We start from the raw sequence: 17,325 nt of genomic DNA, 5'->3' as shown, positions 1-17,325 counted from the left end.
GAGGGGAGGAATTCTGGAAGAGCAAAAGGAAACACAGGGAAGCTCCCATTCCTTCCTCTCACTTTCATTTCTTCCTTTTCTCTCAACAGGAACTTTTTACCCCTGAATGCAAGTTTAAAGAATCTGTTTTTGAAAACTATTACGTTATCTACTCATCTATGCTATACAGACAACAGGAATCTGGTAGAGCCTGGTTTTTGGGATTGAATAAGGAAGGTCAAGTTATGAAAGGAAACAGAGTAAAGAAAACCAAACCAGCAGCTCATTTTCTACCCAAGCCATTGGAAGGTGAGTGTCGGGTGTGCACTACGCTTCTCAGATTTATTGCACATTTCTCTTTCACGTCGATGGCTCTCCTGTGGCCACGAGGAACCCTCCTGGAAAGCTGGAGATGTTCTTGATCTTGATCTGGGTGGTGACTCCACAGATGTCTCCCGAAGTTATGCAGTTAGGAGTTAAACACTCTGAGTTCCCTGGTGGCCTTGCGGGTTAAGGATCTAGCTTTGTCACTGCTGTGATAATTTCCATCCTTGGCCCAGGAATTTCCACATGCCGTGGGCAAGGCCAAAAAAAAAAAAAAAGATTTGTATTCTTTACTATATATATGTATATGTGTGTACATTATGTATATATATATGTACACATACACATATTTTTCATTATTTAAAAATGCCCTCTCAACTCACTTCTGTTGTCTCAAATCCTCATTGCCCCAATCTTTCTAGTCCCTAAATACTTTAAATCAATTAATTAAAATTTTTAATCTGTAATGACATTATAAATCTCTGATTGTCACAGGAGGTGTATTAGAAAAACCCTATTTTGAGTGCTATGGAATTTTTGAGTATTTGCCCATTTTGTTATTATCTGGCTGAAAGTAACCACATCCTGTGATTTAGTATAATCCCAGGAAATGACGTGGCCTTTAAAGAACTTGTAAATAACTTGGCCTTTAAAGAACTTGTTGGAGTTCCTGCCGTGGCTCAGTGGTTAATGAATCTGACTAGGAACCATGAGGTTGCGGGTTTGATCCCTGCCCTTGCTCAGTGGGTTAACGATCTGGCGTTGCCGTGAGCTGTGGTGTAGGTTGCAGACGCGGCTCGGATCCCGCGTTGCTGTGGCTCTGGCATAGGCCAGCGGCTACAGCTCCGATTCGACCCCTAGCCTGGGAACCTCCATATGCCGTGGGAGTGGCCCTGGAAAAGGCAAAAAGACAAAAAATAAAAATAATAAAAAATAAATAAAGAACTTGTTAGTATTAAATACCTCCCTTCAAAACTGAGCAATTGCTGAGTAAATTCAAATGTGGCTTGATCTTCTTTTGCATTCACCTGTCAACAGTGAAACCTTCACATTTGCTTTGATCAGATTTCCAAAGATGATATGCTACAAAATTTTGTTAATTTTGTTCATCAGAAACATCTGCACATTTCTCATTAAGGATTCTACTGAAAGTGTCATTTGATATATAACATTTGTTTGAGAACTACCAAATGAAATTCATATTGAGGTTTTTCAAAAGTATTTTCTATTCAAGTTCTTACATTTACCTTTTGCAGAAAATAAGACCTACAATAACTAGACACTTGAAGCTATCTTAGATAGTTTGATATTTCTTTTTCTTATTCCTACAGGAGAGCCTTAACCATCAAGATAAAATGCATACAGGTTTTAAAATCTGTATTTGCTATGTAAGAATAAGATAATTTGAAATATTGCGAGTTAATTATTATCTGCGGATACATAATTCAGCTTTTAGTCTGCCTAAGTTTGGGAAACCACTCTTGTTGGTTAATACAATGTTTACAATTTCAGTGATATTGACTTTTTTCTACTCTTAATGAAATTTTCCTCTAGAACAAGTCATTGAAACCTAAACAGTTAACCATCAGGGCTCATCTAGGAAAGGAAAAATTATGCCCGAATCTGAAATATGAGTGAATTCTTCTCATTATATGATAGAGCATAAGGCAAATGAGACTAAAAATTGGAAATTGGAGTTTCTCTGTTCTTCCCAAATGACATATCTATGATTTGACTTTACTGTTTTAAGTGATTTTTTGAGACCAGCAGACCCACCAATGTTCAAATGCAATTGGAAAAAAAAATTGGTTTTTTTTTTTGTTTTTTTTTTTAGGGCCACACCCAAAGCACATGGAGAGTCCAAGGCTAGGGGTCAAATCAAAGCTACTGCTGCCAGCCTACACAACAGCCATAGCAACATGGGATTCGAGCCACATCTGCAACCCACACCATAGCTCACGGCAATGCTGTATCCTTAACCCACTGAGTGAGGCCAGGGATTGAACCCGTGTCCTCATGGATACTAGTAGGTTCATTAACCACTGAGCCATAACAGGAAGTCCTGCAAGTGAAAATTTTAAAAACTAAGTCCATCTATAAAAATCTGAGTTTATCATCTTTGCTTTCTCTCTTTACATTAATTTTATAAGCATATGGATGGTTAAGAATTAACTACATTTCTGAAACCTGAACTCTTAACTGCATAAATGTAATAAGAACCAAAAGGGACTTTATGTCTCCTAACTGAGGCAAAATCTGGAAATTAGCTAGGTGGTATATCTTGCAGGAAACATCTGAGATCCTAAAGATGTGCTGTAATAGTATCACTCTGCATTTTAATCACACACGGAACAGTTGTGTGTATATGTGTTTGTAGCGTATTTATGTATATGTGAAGAAGAGAGAAACAGTATTTGCAAATAATGCAGACAGAAGTATTCTGAAGACAATTAAGGGGGGTATTATTATAAAGACAGAGGTTATCACATAATGTAATTGATAGAGGAAAATGAATTTCTAACTTTTCAAACCCATGCAGGATGTAAAGTATAGCACTGAAAGTGTTAGGACAAATTAGGTTCTTCATTAATTATTGATGCTCTGGGGCCTTCATATTTCCTACACAACTTCACTGCTTAGACAATCAAGGTTAATGCTCTGATGCTATCGTCTCCCATTGGAATGAGGGAGTGGAAGATGCATCCAGAATATGGATTTATCTCTTTTACTACCTTGCCAAATTGTTTCCTATAAATCTGATGTACACGTGCCCTTCAAAGTCTGTGTGCTGCTAAAGAATCATGTGATACATGTGCAAAAGGTAAAATCTGGGAGTTCCACGCAGCAGAAACGAATCTGACTCGTATCCATGAGGATGTAGGTTTGATCCCTGGCCTCGCTCAGTGGGTTAAGGATCTGGCATTGCCATGAGCTATGGTGCAGGTGGCAGACACAGCTTGGATCCCAGGTGGCTGTGGCTGTGGTGTAGGCTGGCAGCTGTAGCTCCGATTCAGCCCTTAGCCTGGGAACTTCCTTATGCCACAGGTGCAGCCCTAAAAAGAAAAAGGAACAAGGTAAAATCGGACCACCTTGAACACTGAGGATGCATATCGTGGTTCATCCCAACCAAGCATAAGGTCTCTTCATGAAATATGATAACACTTTCAATAGCCTACAAAGCAAAGTGGGCAGCTCGAATTCAGTTGTATTTCTGATGACAGAGGATTTTAATTCAGCTAGTTTTCTCCGAGCATCAGTCATTCTGAAATGTTCTTTCCCAGGATTCCCCGGAATCATTTTCTAATAGCCATATGACCTATTGTGATTAATGAAGTCACCAGACACTTCCCAAGCAACTCCCCAGAGCTGCCTCGGAGCTTGTTCCCACTTCCCCTCTAGCCATTCTGCACTTCTGCCTTGTAGGACGTCACTTCCAGATTTTTACTATTATATCTGAAAATGAGGCATAAAAATATAAAATGCTCCACACTTGTCTTCAGTTATTTAAGGGTTTCCTTGCTTGTGAGATCTCCAGAAGGCCCTGACTTAAGCCAGTTCTTTGTCACTGCTGTGTCTGGCTTTGAAGCCGACAGCAGTGTAACTTTGTTGCTTTTGAACCATCTGAGAGAAAAATGAGTTAAGACCTAGGGGAGTAAATATCTAGAGTGGAAAAGATGAGGAAGAATGGGTCCAAGCGCTGACAGTGTGCGGTGGAAGAGAAGTTGGTGTATTTATTGCTGAACAAGGAGAAGGGTTAATGCCTCATACTTCCTGTGGGTGGGTAGGTCTGTGTGTCCGCATCTTCCATTTAAACCTTCTCTTCTAGACAAAAATCCAGGCGCACCCACGTGCGTATTCTGGAGACACAAACCAGAGAAGGCACAGGAGGTAGCATCTTCTGTTTGGGGGGTTGGGTTTTAACCGCTTTAAAACAGGAATTCCCTCCCCAGTGGGGGGGGTTGCCTGACTTCCGGGAAACCAGGACGGAGCAAACAGCCGAGGTCTGTGCGTGAACCCAACGCGGTAACATCTCCATCTCCTGTCTCCCCCCCGCCCCCAGTTGCCATGTACCGAGAACCATCCTTGCATGACGTCGGAGAAACGGTCCCGAAGGCCGGGGTGACGCCGAGTAAAAGCACAAGCGCGTCCGCGATCATGAATGGAGGCAAACCAGTCAACAAAAGCAAGACGACATAGCCAGACCCTCACAGGTGTTGTGACTTTCTCGCCCCGAGCACCGTTGAGTGATTTCTCCTTGCCAGACATTGCTGCTCCCGTGGCGGAGGAGCAGCCGGAGGTGAGCTCAGGCTTGCTCCCCGCTGCCTCGAACTTCTTGGTTGCGAGTGGATAAATCTCAACGCGTGGCGCCCCCCACAACAAGAAGACACCTGGACAACCAGCTCAACTCAGACCATGGAATGCCCTACCAGATATGGAATGCCTTTTTAATATCTTTTCTGTGACTGTGACACTTCATGTGAATGACATATTTCACAAGTACACTTGATACCTTGCCTGCTGACAGCTACCCATATTCCTTTTTGAGTCCTGTTTCGGCGAAATCCATGTGTTTTAAGTTCGATTTTGTAGCACCCAGATACTCTTGAGTAATTTCTAGTTAGATGCTGTAAACCTGTGCTATTATGGATTTCTCTTCTCCCCGTTTTCACAGGGCTGCTGGCTCCACTGTCTGTGACCTTTTGCAGGGACCGTGTTCCTCTAACTCTTACCTGTCGCGGTTGGCTTGGTTCGGAGAGCGATCAGGGAAACAGAAAGCCTTCCAAACCTAGAATTCCAAATTGCATCTAGAAAGATTCCGAGGGTTGTCTCTGGCTCACACTATTGATTAAACACACATATACGCTCTACCCAGTAGCAGATACAGGGCCCCAGGGGCCGGCATGGCCGGGGCGACACACGGGGTCAAACCCAGTCATGGGACGTGCCCTATGAGCTGAGTTTGGCACCCGCCTCTCGTTCCTTTGTGTGTGTGTGTGTGTTTTATACATATCACAAGCTTACTGGTAATGGTAACATTTGCCTTGCCCAGCGAGCAAGACCCACTGGTTTTTGAGAAAAGTGGGTCCAAAGAACTCTGTAGGCCTTGTAGGCCTGATTAAGGTTCATTTTTCATCTATGAAATCCTCATTATTTGGAAAAAAGGGGAAAAAAAAAAAAGAAAAATCAGTAATTACAACCTACAAGAATTGCGCTCCCTAAATCCATCTCAGATCATATCCTTCCCGTTTTTAATGAACCCAACTTAATGCCATCCCCGGGTTTGGCTGTGTTCCACTCATACTCAGCAGAGCATGGGCAAGGCGGCTGTTGTGTTCTTTTCTCAGCAGCGATGCAAACGTTAGTTATAAATTAGACTTTAATATTTTTTGGTGTTTAACGACAAGTTTTTAAACTGGACATATTAGGAAAAAACTACTTTTTTTAGCTCAGCATGCTGAGTCAGGTACTGTGTATTTCACCAGTCCATACCTCTAACCCAGCTTCTTGGGCCCCTGTGGCCCGATGGCTGACTTAGAGGTGCCTTGCCATGATCTCAGAATGCAGTCTGTTGAATTATTCTAGATACAAATAAAGGCAAACCACCACATTCAAACATCAGGTGTGCGGTCCATCTGATTTTTTTCCCCCCTTCTGTCTTATTTTGCTTTCTTCACTTTTGAATTTAATGCTGCTGAAGTCTGAGCTTAGGGAAGACAACGACTAAGAAAGTCCATGACTCGTTGATTACACAGTGAAGAAACCATGCAAAATGTTCAGTATTGGATATAGCGTTGCAAAATGTTCAGTACAAAACTGTTTGGAAATTTATTTGTTAACTCTGGATACTTAATACCTTTCAGTGTTTTCTCCTCAGAAGAGTTCATGGAGACCAAACTGAACCTCATTTATAGAAAACTCTATGTGGGATCAATGTACTGGCCTCTTGTTACTGTTTCCACGTGGAAGGATGACCCCGGTCGCCATCTTCCCCCATCTGCACTGTACTTACTGGGAAATTATTTTGTCACTGCTTTCCTAAGTCTCCATGACAGCCCTTGCCCAGCATTTAAAAATTTTGGCCTGCTTAGCTGATTAAAGATTTACTATCCATTTACCTGTTTATGCTTATTTCATTTTCATATTGAATTCCACTTTAATAAATAAAAAGTTAGCATAACATTTGAGTAGATTTATTGTCGACAATGCTAAAGGACAAATCCAACAAAAATGATTCTTTTGACCTCTCTGGATTTCTTGTTACACCATTTTAAAGCCTATTATTTTTTAACAGGCTAAGTTAGATGGATTTCATTAACCAATTGTTTAGGGAAAACATGTAATCCGTCATCTATGGCAAACTCTGAATAACATCTTGAAATTCCAATTAGGCAGCCTCGGACATCGCTTATCCCAACACACACACACACACACACACACACACACCCCTACCTATATGTTTTGGGGAATCAGCCCTACTTGCTGGTTTCTTTTTCTCCTGCAAGCTTGTTTATCGGTTAAAATTCCCAGATTTATTTTTGTAAATGATGGCTACTTCAGTAAACGTAGCTCTGTTTTGTTTTCTACATGAGTTGTCTATAAGGGCATTTATCCCTATGAAAGGATGTCAAAATGCTTTCTTCTAATATATGTTTAGACATAGTGCCGAGGGGTCCTTGTTATTTGTGATTTAGTTAGATCATTCCCTCTGTGTCTGGTCTGACCTGTCACATGGAATGAGGGCAGCGCTGATGAACTGCATGTCGTAGGACCTGTGTAGTAAGACCTGTTGGTGTGAATTACTCAATCTACATACAAAGAGTCTGTCTGCATTGTACCATTTCTGTGTTTAATATCAGTTGTTGTATTTATAAATACAACATATTGAATAAAATATTTATATGAAGGCATATTCAAAAACATCAGACAACTTTATGTAACAAAATGGCATTGCATCACAAATACAGAGAACTGTCCTGTAAATAAGTTGGCAAATTCAATCCCCCCCCCTTTACATACCAAAGAAAATTTTAGCTCTTTGATGATACCTCTCTTGCAATTTTTCCGGGTAAGACTCCACATTTTCCCCCCTCAAATATTAAGTTTGCTGTTACTAACTGCAGTCTGTCATCGTTGGTGTTCTGTACAGTAAATCTGATGGAATCCATTTGTATTTAGCGACCACCATGGGTTCTGTACCTCCATGTACATATGTCAGTTTTATTGTGTCTCTCCGATAGCATATTCCTTTTGCATGCCTCTCTGGTGTGGGAGGGTTATTCCTACTGATTTGACGGCGTCACCCATTCCTCAACAATGCTCTGGAATGTGAATTGTTTGGACATGTCAAGCGACACCATATTTATTTTCTTATAAGTTTTTCTTCTAAAATATTTTGCTACAACTTCACTTACGGAAATTATAGAAGAGATGCAAATGGTCCAGTCTATATAAAGAGTACAATGGAAGGAAGCGTCATTTCATTGCAAATCTTAGAGAATTTCAAGATTCTTGATCTAAATGTTAGCTTGCCCTGAGTGTTATGGGGACTGGCTTCAGGAGCTCTAGGATGAACCCCCAAGACTCCTGCTGCAGTCCTTCTAATTGTTTGCCTCTTGGAGAGTAAGAAGAGTTTATCACACCTGGCCAGTTGCCTAAGGAATGCCTAGCACGCTAAGACAGATGTTTTCAAGATGACCAATAACAGAGTTGGTTCTTTCTTAAAAAGCAAAACAAAACTTCTTGCTTTTTAAGTTAGACGCATATCACTTCATTTAAAGTTTTCTCCCTAATATTAGAGGGAGAATTAACATGTGAAGCAGAGAGTTCCTTTGGGGACTCAATGGGTTAAGGATCTGGCATTGCCACTGCCCCGGTGCACGTTTGAGCCCTGGCCCCAGAACTTCCACATGGCATGGCCAAAAAACCAAACCAAAACAAAAAACACAAAAACATTTGAAGGAAATACCAGATTGACTAAGAAATCCATTTTAGAAGGAATCAACAATAATTAACATTATTTTCAGTGTTAATTCAGAACAAGACTATATCCAGGAAAACTGTTGAGCTAAACCCAGGCATGTCAATCCCCAAATGTGACTTGTGCTATTTTAGAGTAAAATACATTTCATAGCATAGTGTTCTTAGCTTAGAAAGGGGCACACAGGGTGTGTGGACTATTCTGAATACCGAGTAGGGTTTCCAAGGTTTGATAGTGAGTCTACAAACAAAGGCGGAGTTATGTTTTGGTTTTGTTTTTTCCAGGCTTTCTCTGCCATTTGGTCTAATCACCCACGTTGTGTTTGCACTTGAGATCATGGAGGCCACTCTTTCCAATGTGCTGAGGAACCTAGATTAGCTTAGAGTCCAGGGAGACAATGGGATACAAGGATTCTCCTTTTAGGTCCTAGGATGTTAGTAGATTCTTATTGAAAAGTCCTTTATGAAAGAATTCCTCAGCAATGGTTTGCCAAGCAAGTGGCTTGGTGCCAAAACTACCTGCAAACTTGTTGCATCTTTTCCAGTTGACATTATTCCCACCAAAATGTCCAACCAACTTGAACAAGTCAATGAAATTTGCACATTTCCTCTCCACCAATTACAAGTTTGTTCTTGTCCTGTCTTTTTTTAAGAGGGAGTTTCTGTCTTAGCAATAGAATCAAAAGTCCAAGTACAGAGTCACATTTAAGAAGGGTAGAATTTATGTATTTACATGTAACTATGTTTATTTTTTTCTTCAACTTAAACATGTAAATTAAATCACTTTGTAATAGATCTATTGATGCTTGCATTACTAGAGACAAAAACCACACATTAACACAGACACAAGAACTGTTATAGCAGACAGAAAGAGGTAAAAAAAAAATTGTTTTAAAAGAAAAATATTCATTAGAGTTTAGGTAACATGTTACTTATGCTATAATTGTTTTGCTTCAACAATTCATAGCTAAATGAACCCTTGAATAGAGCGGTAATATAGTTTCAGCTTTGTCAAAAAATTTGGACAAGTCATCTTTTGAACTTCTTAGTACAGCCATTTCTCCATATATAAACGTTTTCTTAAAAAACATGAATGCTGAAGACATTTTTTCTTACATGCAACTATAAACAGAGCAACACTTCTGTTGTAGTTGTTAATTAAAAGGGGTAATCCAGAGAATTATAAGAAAAATACAACATACCTAGGGTTCCACGATGAGACCGGAAACGAGGGGATACTTCCGGAACAGCAGAGGCTGGTGAACCACTCTCAGCTAACAAGCCACACCCTGCTGGTAATCGTTTCTTATGGCCCAGGAGCTCAGAGTGAGGTTTTTATGTTTATTTTTCAGTTTATAAGTATAAAGCACAAACAAGAATTTGCAACAGAATGTATGTGGCCCACAAAATCTAAAGTATCTACTGTCTGGTCCTTTCTCGAAAGCAGAGCTCTGCAAGAGGGTAAGGTGAAAGTCATTTGTATTAAGAAGGCCGAGTAAGGTAATGAATTCCAATGTCTGTGCATCACCAAATAAGTCATCAAAACTGCACCTGAACAAGGATCATAGAGTTGTCGGAGGCTCAAAATGTTTAGAGAAGCGGAAAGACTATAACCTGTATTATTTCTTGACTGCTAATAGTTCCCTTATTTTACGAAAACTCATATCTCAACTGACACACTTAAAGATACAATTCATATGGTTGCACTCCCTGATCTCAGGATCGAGATGACAATTTTATAATTCTCTTAAAGTATGAGAACGCTATTGCTATTAATACTATAAAAATCAACATCAGTTCAAGTTTCTCTTAAATAATTTTAAATATTAAATTTTTAAGTAACTCAGCAGATGCATATTTTCCTTATTTTGGGTGATCTGACTTATAAAGGTCCAAGCCACGACTCTAGAATATTTACATCATCAAGTAAAATTTCCAAGTAAAAATTTTCATCTTAAACAATATGGAAATGATTTTGTTACATTATTCTAGGATTTTACAAAATATGAATCACATTTAGAAAAAAAAAGTGGGGTTTTTATTAGCTCTAAATAATTAAAGGTTGCCGAAACTAATATGTGTAAGTAGACTTAACTGTACATATGTAAGGGAAGTCTGAATTATTGTACATTTTCATAATTCAATGTGAATTTCATACAGAGCAGAATTTCACCATTAAGAAAATAAACATTTTGTTCTTATTATTGAGTGAATACTTGTAATTTCTATTGCAGCCATTTCTGGATTTAAAAAAAAAATCCTCTGAGCTTTTGAGACTTTTTATCATAGTATCCTTCTTGACTACCCTGCATGACCCTGCCTTTCCAGTAGGCAATGTATTCTCATGTGAATGAGTCTTTTAAGGGAAGGGAGTATGTATTTCAGGCCCACCATATATCTAACTATACATTGGCTTTTTAAAAGGCAAGCTACCATGAAGGAGTTTAAACAGGAAAAATCAGATTTCTTGTACATGTAACTCCCTGCCCAGTTTTTAAGAATGTTCTAGAAACAGAAAATGGATATTCCCTAAAGAGCAATTCATTTTGGGGTTAATCACCAGCAGATAAATATATACTGACACAGAGTATAAACAACTTAACATCACTATTTATTAAAAATGTTGAATTGTACATTTTTCATAGTATCTCCCTTCATCTTGAGAGCCTTTTTTTGTGTGTGAGTTTAAGGTGGGACCAGACAAATGATTTAATGGTTAAAATGACTGTTTTTTTTTTTTTTTCCCAAAGCACTGGTGATGTAGTTTCTGCCCCATCTTCATATGCCGTGTGTGTTTGTACACCCCGTGTCTCCATATGAAACACTGAGGGATATGGAATCCTGGCAAAATATGAGTAATGGATTTATGTGAGGGTAATTCCTTAGATTCTAACATGGTCTTTCTCGTACAGAAATGTGCATTTCTAACAACCATGTAATTCAGTGTTTCTCAACTCAAGGTGCTATTGACATTTAAAGTCACATGATTCTTTGTTGTGGGGGCTGTCCTGTGCACCATAGGATGTTTGCAGCATCTCTGGGCTCTACCCATCAGATGCCCATAGCACGCCCTCTCACCTCCTCCCACCCCACCCAGTGTGGCAATCAAAATTGTCTGTAGACATTGCCAAAGGTTTTCTGGGTGGCAAAGTGGCCCCTGTTGAGAATAATAGATGTAAATGATGGTAGAAAAATATTCTTTCTGGCGTTATTTACAAAATGATTTGCTAAACTCATTTTTAATGGGTACCCAAGATTTCCTTCAGGCATTCAGAAATAGAAAAACATACAATCGTCTGTTTGACCTGTCCTAGTGGTGATTATACATGGTTTCCTCTGCATTGATATGTTCTAATGGTCTAAGAAAATAAGAATCCAGTTCTCTGCCATGCAATTGTTAAGGATATTCTGTGCCGAGCCAGATTTCACACGCATTTCCGTTCCATCCATCCCAGCATTCGCAGTTTCCACAGTTACAGATTCCATTCCCTGCAATAAAATACTCGAGAGTCATTATCACGAGCGAAACACATCAAGTTAATATACGTTATTATAACCCCTAGTTGTTCGTACCCAAAACCATTTCTCTCATCCTCTACAGATTTTCTAATTCTATTCCGTAGATCCTATCATTATCTCGTTAACCAGCTATGGGAAATCTGACTTTTCACACAATGGCATCTACTTGATGCCATCATCTGTGTAGCATCTAATAGTGACCATCCTGTATGCAGGTGGCTTCCATGTCCTAATCTTGTTTTCCTGTGGAGATCAGGTTATGTCTGACTTAGGGACAAATGCTAAAAACCATAAAGTCCCTTGACATAGAAGGAGACAAGCTGAGGAATCAGCTAGGAGAGCCTTGTGTAGGGGGGATGGCCAGTCAATGTCTACTTAATGACACACACAGACCTTCCTCTTTTACTCTGAACTGGAAGCAAGAGGAACAAACACACGTCTCTCTTCCTCTGTAACTTGTTCAAGCAGATGTATCTTATAACCGAGTAGGAGGATTCGATAACTTGGGACAGCAGTAGCTGTTACACTGCGAAGTCTTTTTCATCCGCTCACACCCGCAACACACACAAACTCGCTCCCTGCAAACAACCAACACACCAGCCTCCTTTGAACTCGGGGTCATTGGGTCTTGCTTAAGATAATATGCCATTCCCTACACCAGCCTCAAAGGAAGATGGCTGTCAAGAGAATTACTTTCTCTTTTCAATATATAACTGCCTGTGTGTGAGGTGAGGGAGGTGGCTACTCTGTGGAAGCTTCTCATCAGTCGTATAATTTGGCTTCATGCATTTTGTTTTGGTCACTTTATTTTCGTATGATTTTTAAAAGTTTTTATGGGAATGTAGTTGACTGACAATGTTGCATCAGTTTCAGGGAGGCAGCAAAGTCAATCAGTTATATGTATAAATATAACCATTCTTCCCATATAGTTACTGAGTGGATTTTCCTGTGCTAGAGAGTAGGTCCATTCTTTTGAATTCTGTGCTGGGGGATCGTGCCAGTGCGTATTCCCCAATGCCCACTCTCCCTCTGTCCTGACTTCATATTAAGAACTGGCCCTTGATTCCATGGCAGCTCTCCTGCCCAGGCATCTGCAGCGGTACGCAGCAGGTGTCATTTCTCTTTATTGCCAAGTGTGACATAGAGCAATTAGCGTAGGTCAATACTGCACCTGTGCAAATGAGCCCATCATGCTTGTCGCAGTCTCTGTCATCGCAGTCGCAGAATTCTCCTGAAATATACCATTCTTCTGCAGAACAAATGCACTTTCCACAGTGACAAGAACCTGAAATCACAAAGGGCACGACTGGCTGTCACCACGTAACTAAAGGGTGCCGTCCAGAAGAGAATATCGTCAATGCAGCGACAATAGGCTTCCAATCACCTGTCTTCCAGAGGGAAAACTGTGTTGAATAGCCAGTGGCTCAGAGGGGAGCCTTACTTACAGCCATTCCTAAAGGTTATCCAGGAGAGGCTTCATTACGGATCCAGACAGTTGCAATTAGTCTTGAGCAAATGCTCCGTGGCCCAGCCTGGTTGAAATGTCAATGAGAGCCAAACGCGGTTGCTGTTAATAGACGGCCTTCCAAAAAGGTGTTCAAAAATAGATTTTTTATTTGAATTGAATCATGCTTTAACAGTGCGGTTTTTTTTTGTTTTTGTTTTTGTTTTTTTGTAAGGACTCGAAAAGCAACTTCTATCAAGTGGCGATGCATTTAATAATGAAAAGAACTACTAAATTCTTGTGGTTATAATTCTGGATTTTTGTTTACATGATTTTCTTACAAGAGGGACATGCCTGCATATTGGGTAGCTCTTTAAAGTGCTCAAAATACACACATAATAATTCATGTATATTCGCTTTATCAGATCGTCTCAGGATTTGTTACTGTGACCAAGGGTAACTCCAATCCCCCCAAAAGGTTCATCTTTTAGGAGGCTCCAGGTCCAACCACATTTTCCGTTACTTTGCCCATTTCCTCTCTTCTAAGTAATTATTTAATTAATGTAAATAATTACGTAATGTAAACAATTATTTAGTTAATGTAAATAGTTACAAACCTCCTCTTTGGTTTGCTGAGAAATAATTTTATTAATTATTTACATGTATTTAAAAGAAAAGAAAGTGTTTGAATCAAACGGTGTCACAAAAGGAAGAAAGTTCTCTCCGTCTAAAAGTCTTCACATGATGGGCTGAGAAAACCCTCACATGGCAAAACGGCATCTACAGCCCCAGTGAAGACAACGTTAAAGAAAAAACACATGAAAGGACCTTTCCCGTCCTTCTATTGCCTTGGATGGTTATTCTTTTCAAACGTGTTTTCCTTTTAACAGAAGATGCTTATGTCTAAATTGTTCTGGTCCAAAAAAAAAAAAAAAAAAAAAAAAACACCTTAAGAGATTGTAAATTGACAGAACCCTGTAAATCAGCTATAATGGGAACAAAAAATCATTATGTATAAAAAAAGAGAGAGATTGGGAAGTAGAAAAAGGCACTCTGACCTACTTAACAAAGTTCCAGACTTAGTAAGTTCAAAATATATTGGGAGGGGGCAGGAATCAATGATCAGTGGTGCCACGAAACACAGCGTTTGAAAAATGAGTTAACGAACCTAGTGAGTCAAGCGGCCGGAGAGAGGGATTTCCTTGTATCACGGAATCAGGAAAGGACCTGTATAAACGTATCTTGAGCATTAAACACTAGGCAGTATTTCATATCATGGAAACTGCTAGAACTAGCGAGGTGCTGAGCGCTGTGTTTGCATTCACTAAGTCCTCGTTTAACAACAGCATGATTTCATTGAGTCCTGACTTGCTTTCCTGAAGGTCTCAATTGATCTATCTGCACGCCCTCCAACAAAATCTGGCCAATCCCCAGTTCTGATGAGTGACAGACAGCCCGATGGTGGCTTATGAACCATGTGGGGTGGGGGGGGAGGGGGCGGGGCTTCCGGCTCCGTGAGGGACCGTGGCTCCTTTTGGTCTCATCCAGGTACAGTGCTGCCTTATTTTAGAAATTTATTTATCCAAGTTTTGACGACTTTCTCTCAAATTTCTAGGCATGGAAATGTTCACCAACCATTCATGTAGTAAATGGTTAGCAACAGATCTGCAAACAAAAAACGCCTGGGCTGTTTCATTGAAATTTCTTCAGAAAGTACCATATTTCGTGCTTTATTTCCATGAGTAATTATTGGAAGAATTTGGTTGTCTTCTGCTCTTTCTATAATAGTATCTCCTTTACATTCCAAAGTTATTTCTACAAAGCAGTGTAAGTAAATGACTCTATGTCCATGATATTCATGTAATGCCTACAATATTTTTTTATTTTGTCACAATTCACATTTCATTTTGTGTTTTTCTTATTTTTTAACTGAAGTATAGTTAATTTCAATGTTACATTAGTTCCAAGTGTACTGCAAAGTGATTCAGTTATACATTTATGTGTATATATTCTTTTCCAGATGCTCTTCCATTGTAGGTTGTTCCAAGATAGTGAGTATAGTTCCCTGGGCTAAACAGTATGTCTTTGTTGTTTAGCTCGTTTATATCTAGCAGTGTGTATCTGTTAATCCCAAACTCCCATCCTAATTTATCTCCCCACCCCCCAACTATCCCCTTTGGTACCCACAAATTTGTTTTCTATGTCTGAGTCTATTTCTGTTTTGTAAATAAGTTCCTTTGTATCATTTTTTTTTTTTTTAGATTTCACATATAAGTGACACCATATCTTTGTCTTTGTCTTACTTCACTTAATAGGATCATCTCTACATCCAACCATGTTGTTGCAAATGGCATTAGTTCATTCTTTTTTATGGCTGAGTAATATCCCATTGTTTACCTCTGCCACATCTCCTTTATCCACTCATCTGTCTATGGATATTTAGCTTCTTAAATTTACCCCTGGTCCTGCTACTCTTGCAATCCCTGCTCTTGCTTCTGGAATGCTTCGCTTCAGGCTATAGCAAAGTATTTTCCTAAAACTGGTAAGCTCAGCTAAAGTTAATATGAATAGACCATTTGGCAAGTAAATTCCAGTTCCGAAAGTCTACTAGTCACTGAAACACTTAGAGCGAAAAATGGGAACTGATTTTGGTATGTGCTGCGAAAAAGGAGCTTTTCTCGGTCAGCATTTTCCCCAGCTGTGTTGTTCTTTCCTGTTTGTCAATTTTCAGCGCATCTCCGAGGTAGCAAACTCTTCTGCTTGTGAAACTGGGACTAGCACAGCATGTCCTACTAACAGTGTGATGGTCTCCGGGACCTCTCATGGCAGCACCTTTGTTGTGGGGAGCTCCGGCTGTTTTCCTCAATATCAGGGGGTCAACTTGCTTGTTTCTAGAAAGGGAAAAACTTGGGCAGAGGAGTCTGTCAGACAGACACAGGCCTCAGGACTGCCAAGAAGTGGTCAAGGGTTGGCTCAGCGGGCCAGGCCCCACTCCCACGCATGAGAACCAGTCCAGCCAAAGGAAGCAGCTGGTCCATTGTGGCAGGATGTCTGGAGTAGTAAGTTCATGACCACAACATCACTGACCCATTTATTTTCTGTCTTAGTATAAGGACCCTAACCTGTGCTCTGATCTCCCTTCTGTGCTTCTTGCTGGCTTCCATTCCTGGGGAACCAGCCACGTTTTTCTCATTTTTCTTCAGAGCATCCTTACGACTTAAGAAAGGGACAGAAATGAAATTTTTCTGCCTTCAAAGATGAGACGTACAACAATTAACCTGAGATTTCAATCGGATTCAATCTACTCTTGTTGTCTACCTACCTGTGATGCCTTTCCCAGGAAAACGCAAACTAAACAAACCTTCCACACAGTTTCAAAAAATGAGTCATGTGCTTCTCAAAAAAAAAGGAGACCTAACCGGACAATCCTACTGGGTGAGGCAAACGGAACACCGAGCTAAGGCTAGGTTTTGAAGCACCAGCGCCACCTTTTCTCTTTTCTGGGGATGGAGAACAAGGCCAGTCAGGTGGAGGTGAGGATGGGTGATCAGGGTACCGTGGACTTAATTTGGATACCGTGGGACTCAACATGTACCATCATGAGAGTGTAGGGTGACACTGAATGACATGGAATACAACCATTGTCACACAACAGCCTCTTTAAGGATATGAAAGGGGGTGACCTAGATCCGGGTTGAAGTTAGCAGGGTAAGGGGGTTATTGTGTATGTTTGGATCCAAATGAATAAATCCCCAAACCAACAAACAGCCTATGAATTGAATCACGGATTCTGCAAAGGTAGCTAAGCTTAGGGGAGACTGGCTCTGAGTTCATCCCTGGTTATTCCCCAAACCACTGAGTGTCAGGGCGAGGCACCTTTCAGCTGCCCCATCAGTAGAGTCGGACTTTCCTTTTTTGTCCATCAAGCCTGACAAAATGCTGCAACCCAACATCCATGCAGGCAGTTTTCACTACTGTACTCATTACTCCATCTGTTCAAAGGGCACGACAATGTATCTTGTTTTAAATTTTTCTATGGAGTGATTTATTGTCTTGGCTATAAATTTGTAAAGAAATAAAAC

The 17,325-nt window shown here is 40.1% G+C and overlaps 2 protein-coding genes across 8 annotated transcripts in view; one reads left to right on the top strand and one right to left on the bottom strand.

Annotated features, from left to right (window-relative positions):
- The window catches only part of FGF14 (fibroblast growth factor 14), a 613,169-nt gene extending 602,688 nt beyond the window's left edge, over positions 1-10,481 (top strand). For 4 of the 7 annotated variants that reach the window (XM_084982258.1, XM_021065382.2, XM_084982259.1 and 1 more), the window contains 2 exons: positions 90-288; positions 4,364-6,481. In XM_084982258.1, the coding sequence (XP_084838384.1) occupies positions 90-288; positions 4,364-4,500 (336 nt within the window). In that variant the 3' untranslated portion in view covers positions 4,501-6,481. Of the gene's footprint in view, positions 1-89; positions 289-4,363 lie in introns of all 7 variants that reach the window. The other 3 variants (XM_084982256.1, XM_084982257.1, XM_021065381.2) reach the window with 1 other exon arrangement.
- Positions 8,980-17,325, bottom strand: part of ITGBL1 (integrin subunit beta like 1) — a 206,434-nt gene continuing 198,088 nt past the window's right edge. The window contains exons 10-11 of the mRNA XM_005668526.4: positions 12,971-13,084; positions 8,980-11,769 (exon numbers count right to left, since the gene is read on the bottom strand). Coding sequence (XP_005668583.2) covers positions 11,678-11,769; positions 12,971-13,084 — 206 coding nt within the window. The 3' untranslated portion in view covers positions 8,980-11,677. The remainder of the gene's footprint in view (positions 11,770-12,970; positions 13,085-17,325) is intronic.

The sequence above is a fragment of the Sus scrofa genome, chromosome 11 (assembly GCF_054392235.1).
Source record: "Sus scrofa isolate SSC_HxYL_T2T_F1_AM1 chromosome 11, Sscrofa_HxYL_maternal_Yorkshire_Landrace_v2.0, whole genome shotgun sequence".
Classification (NCBI taxonomy): Eukaryota; Metazoa; Chordata; class Mammalia; order Artiodactyla; family Suidae; genus Sus; species Sus scrofa.
Note: the sequence above shows the minus strand (reverse complement) of the source record. Positions and strands in the feature narration are given on the sequence as shown.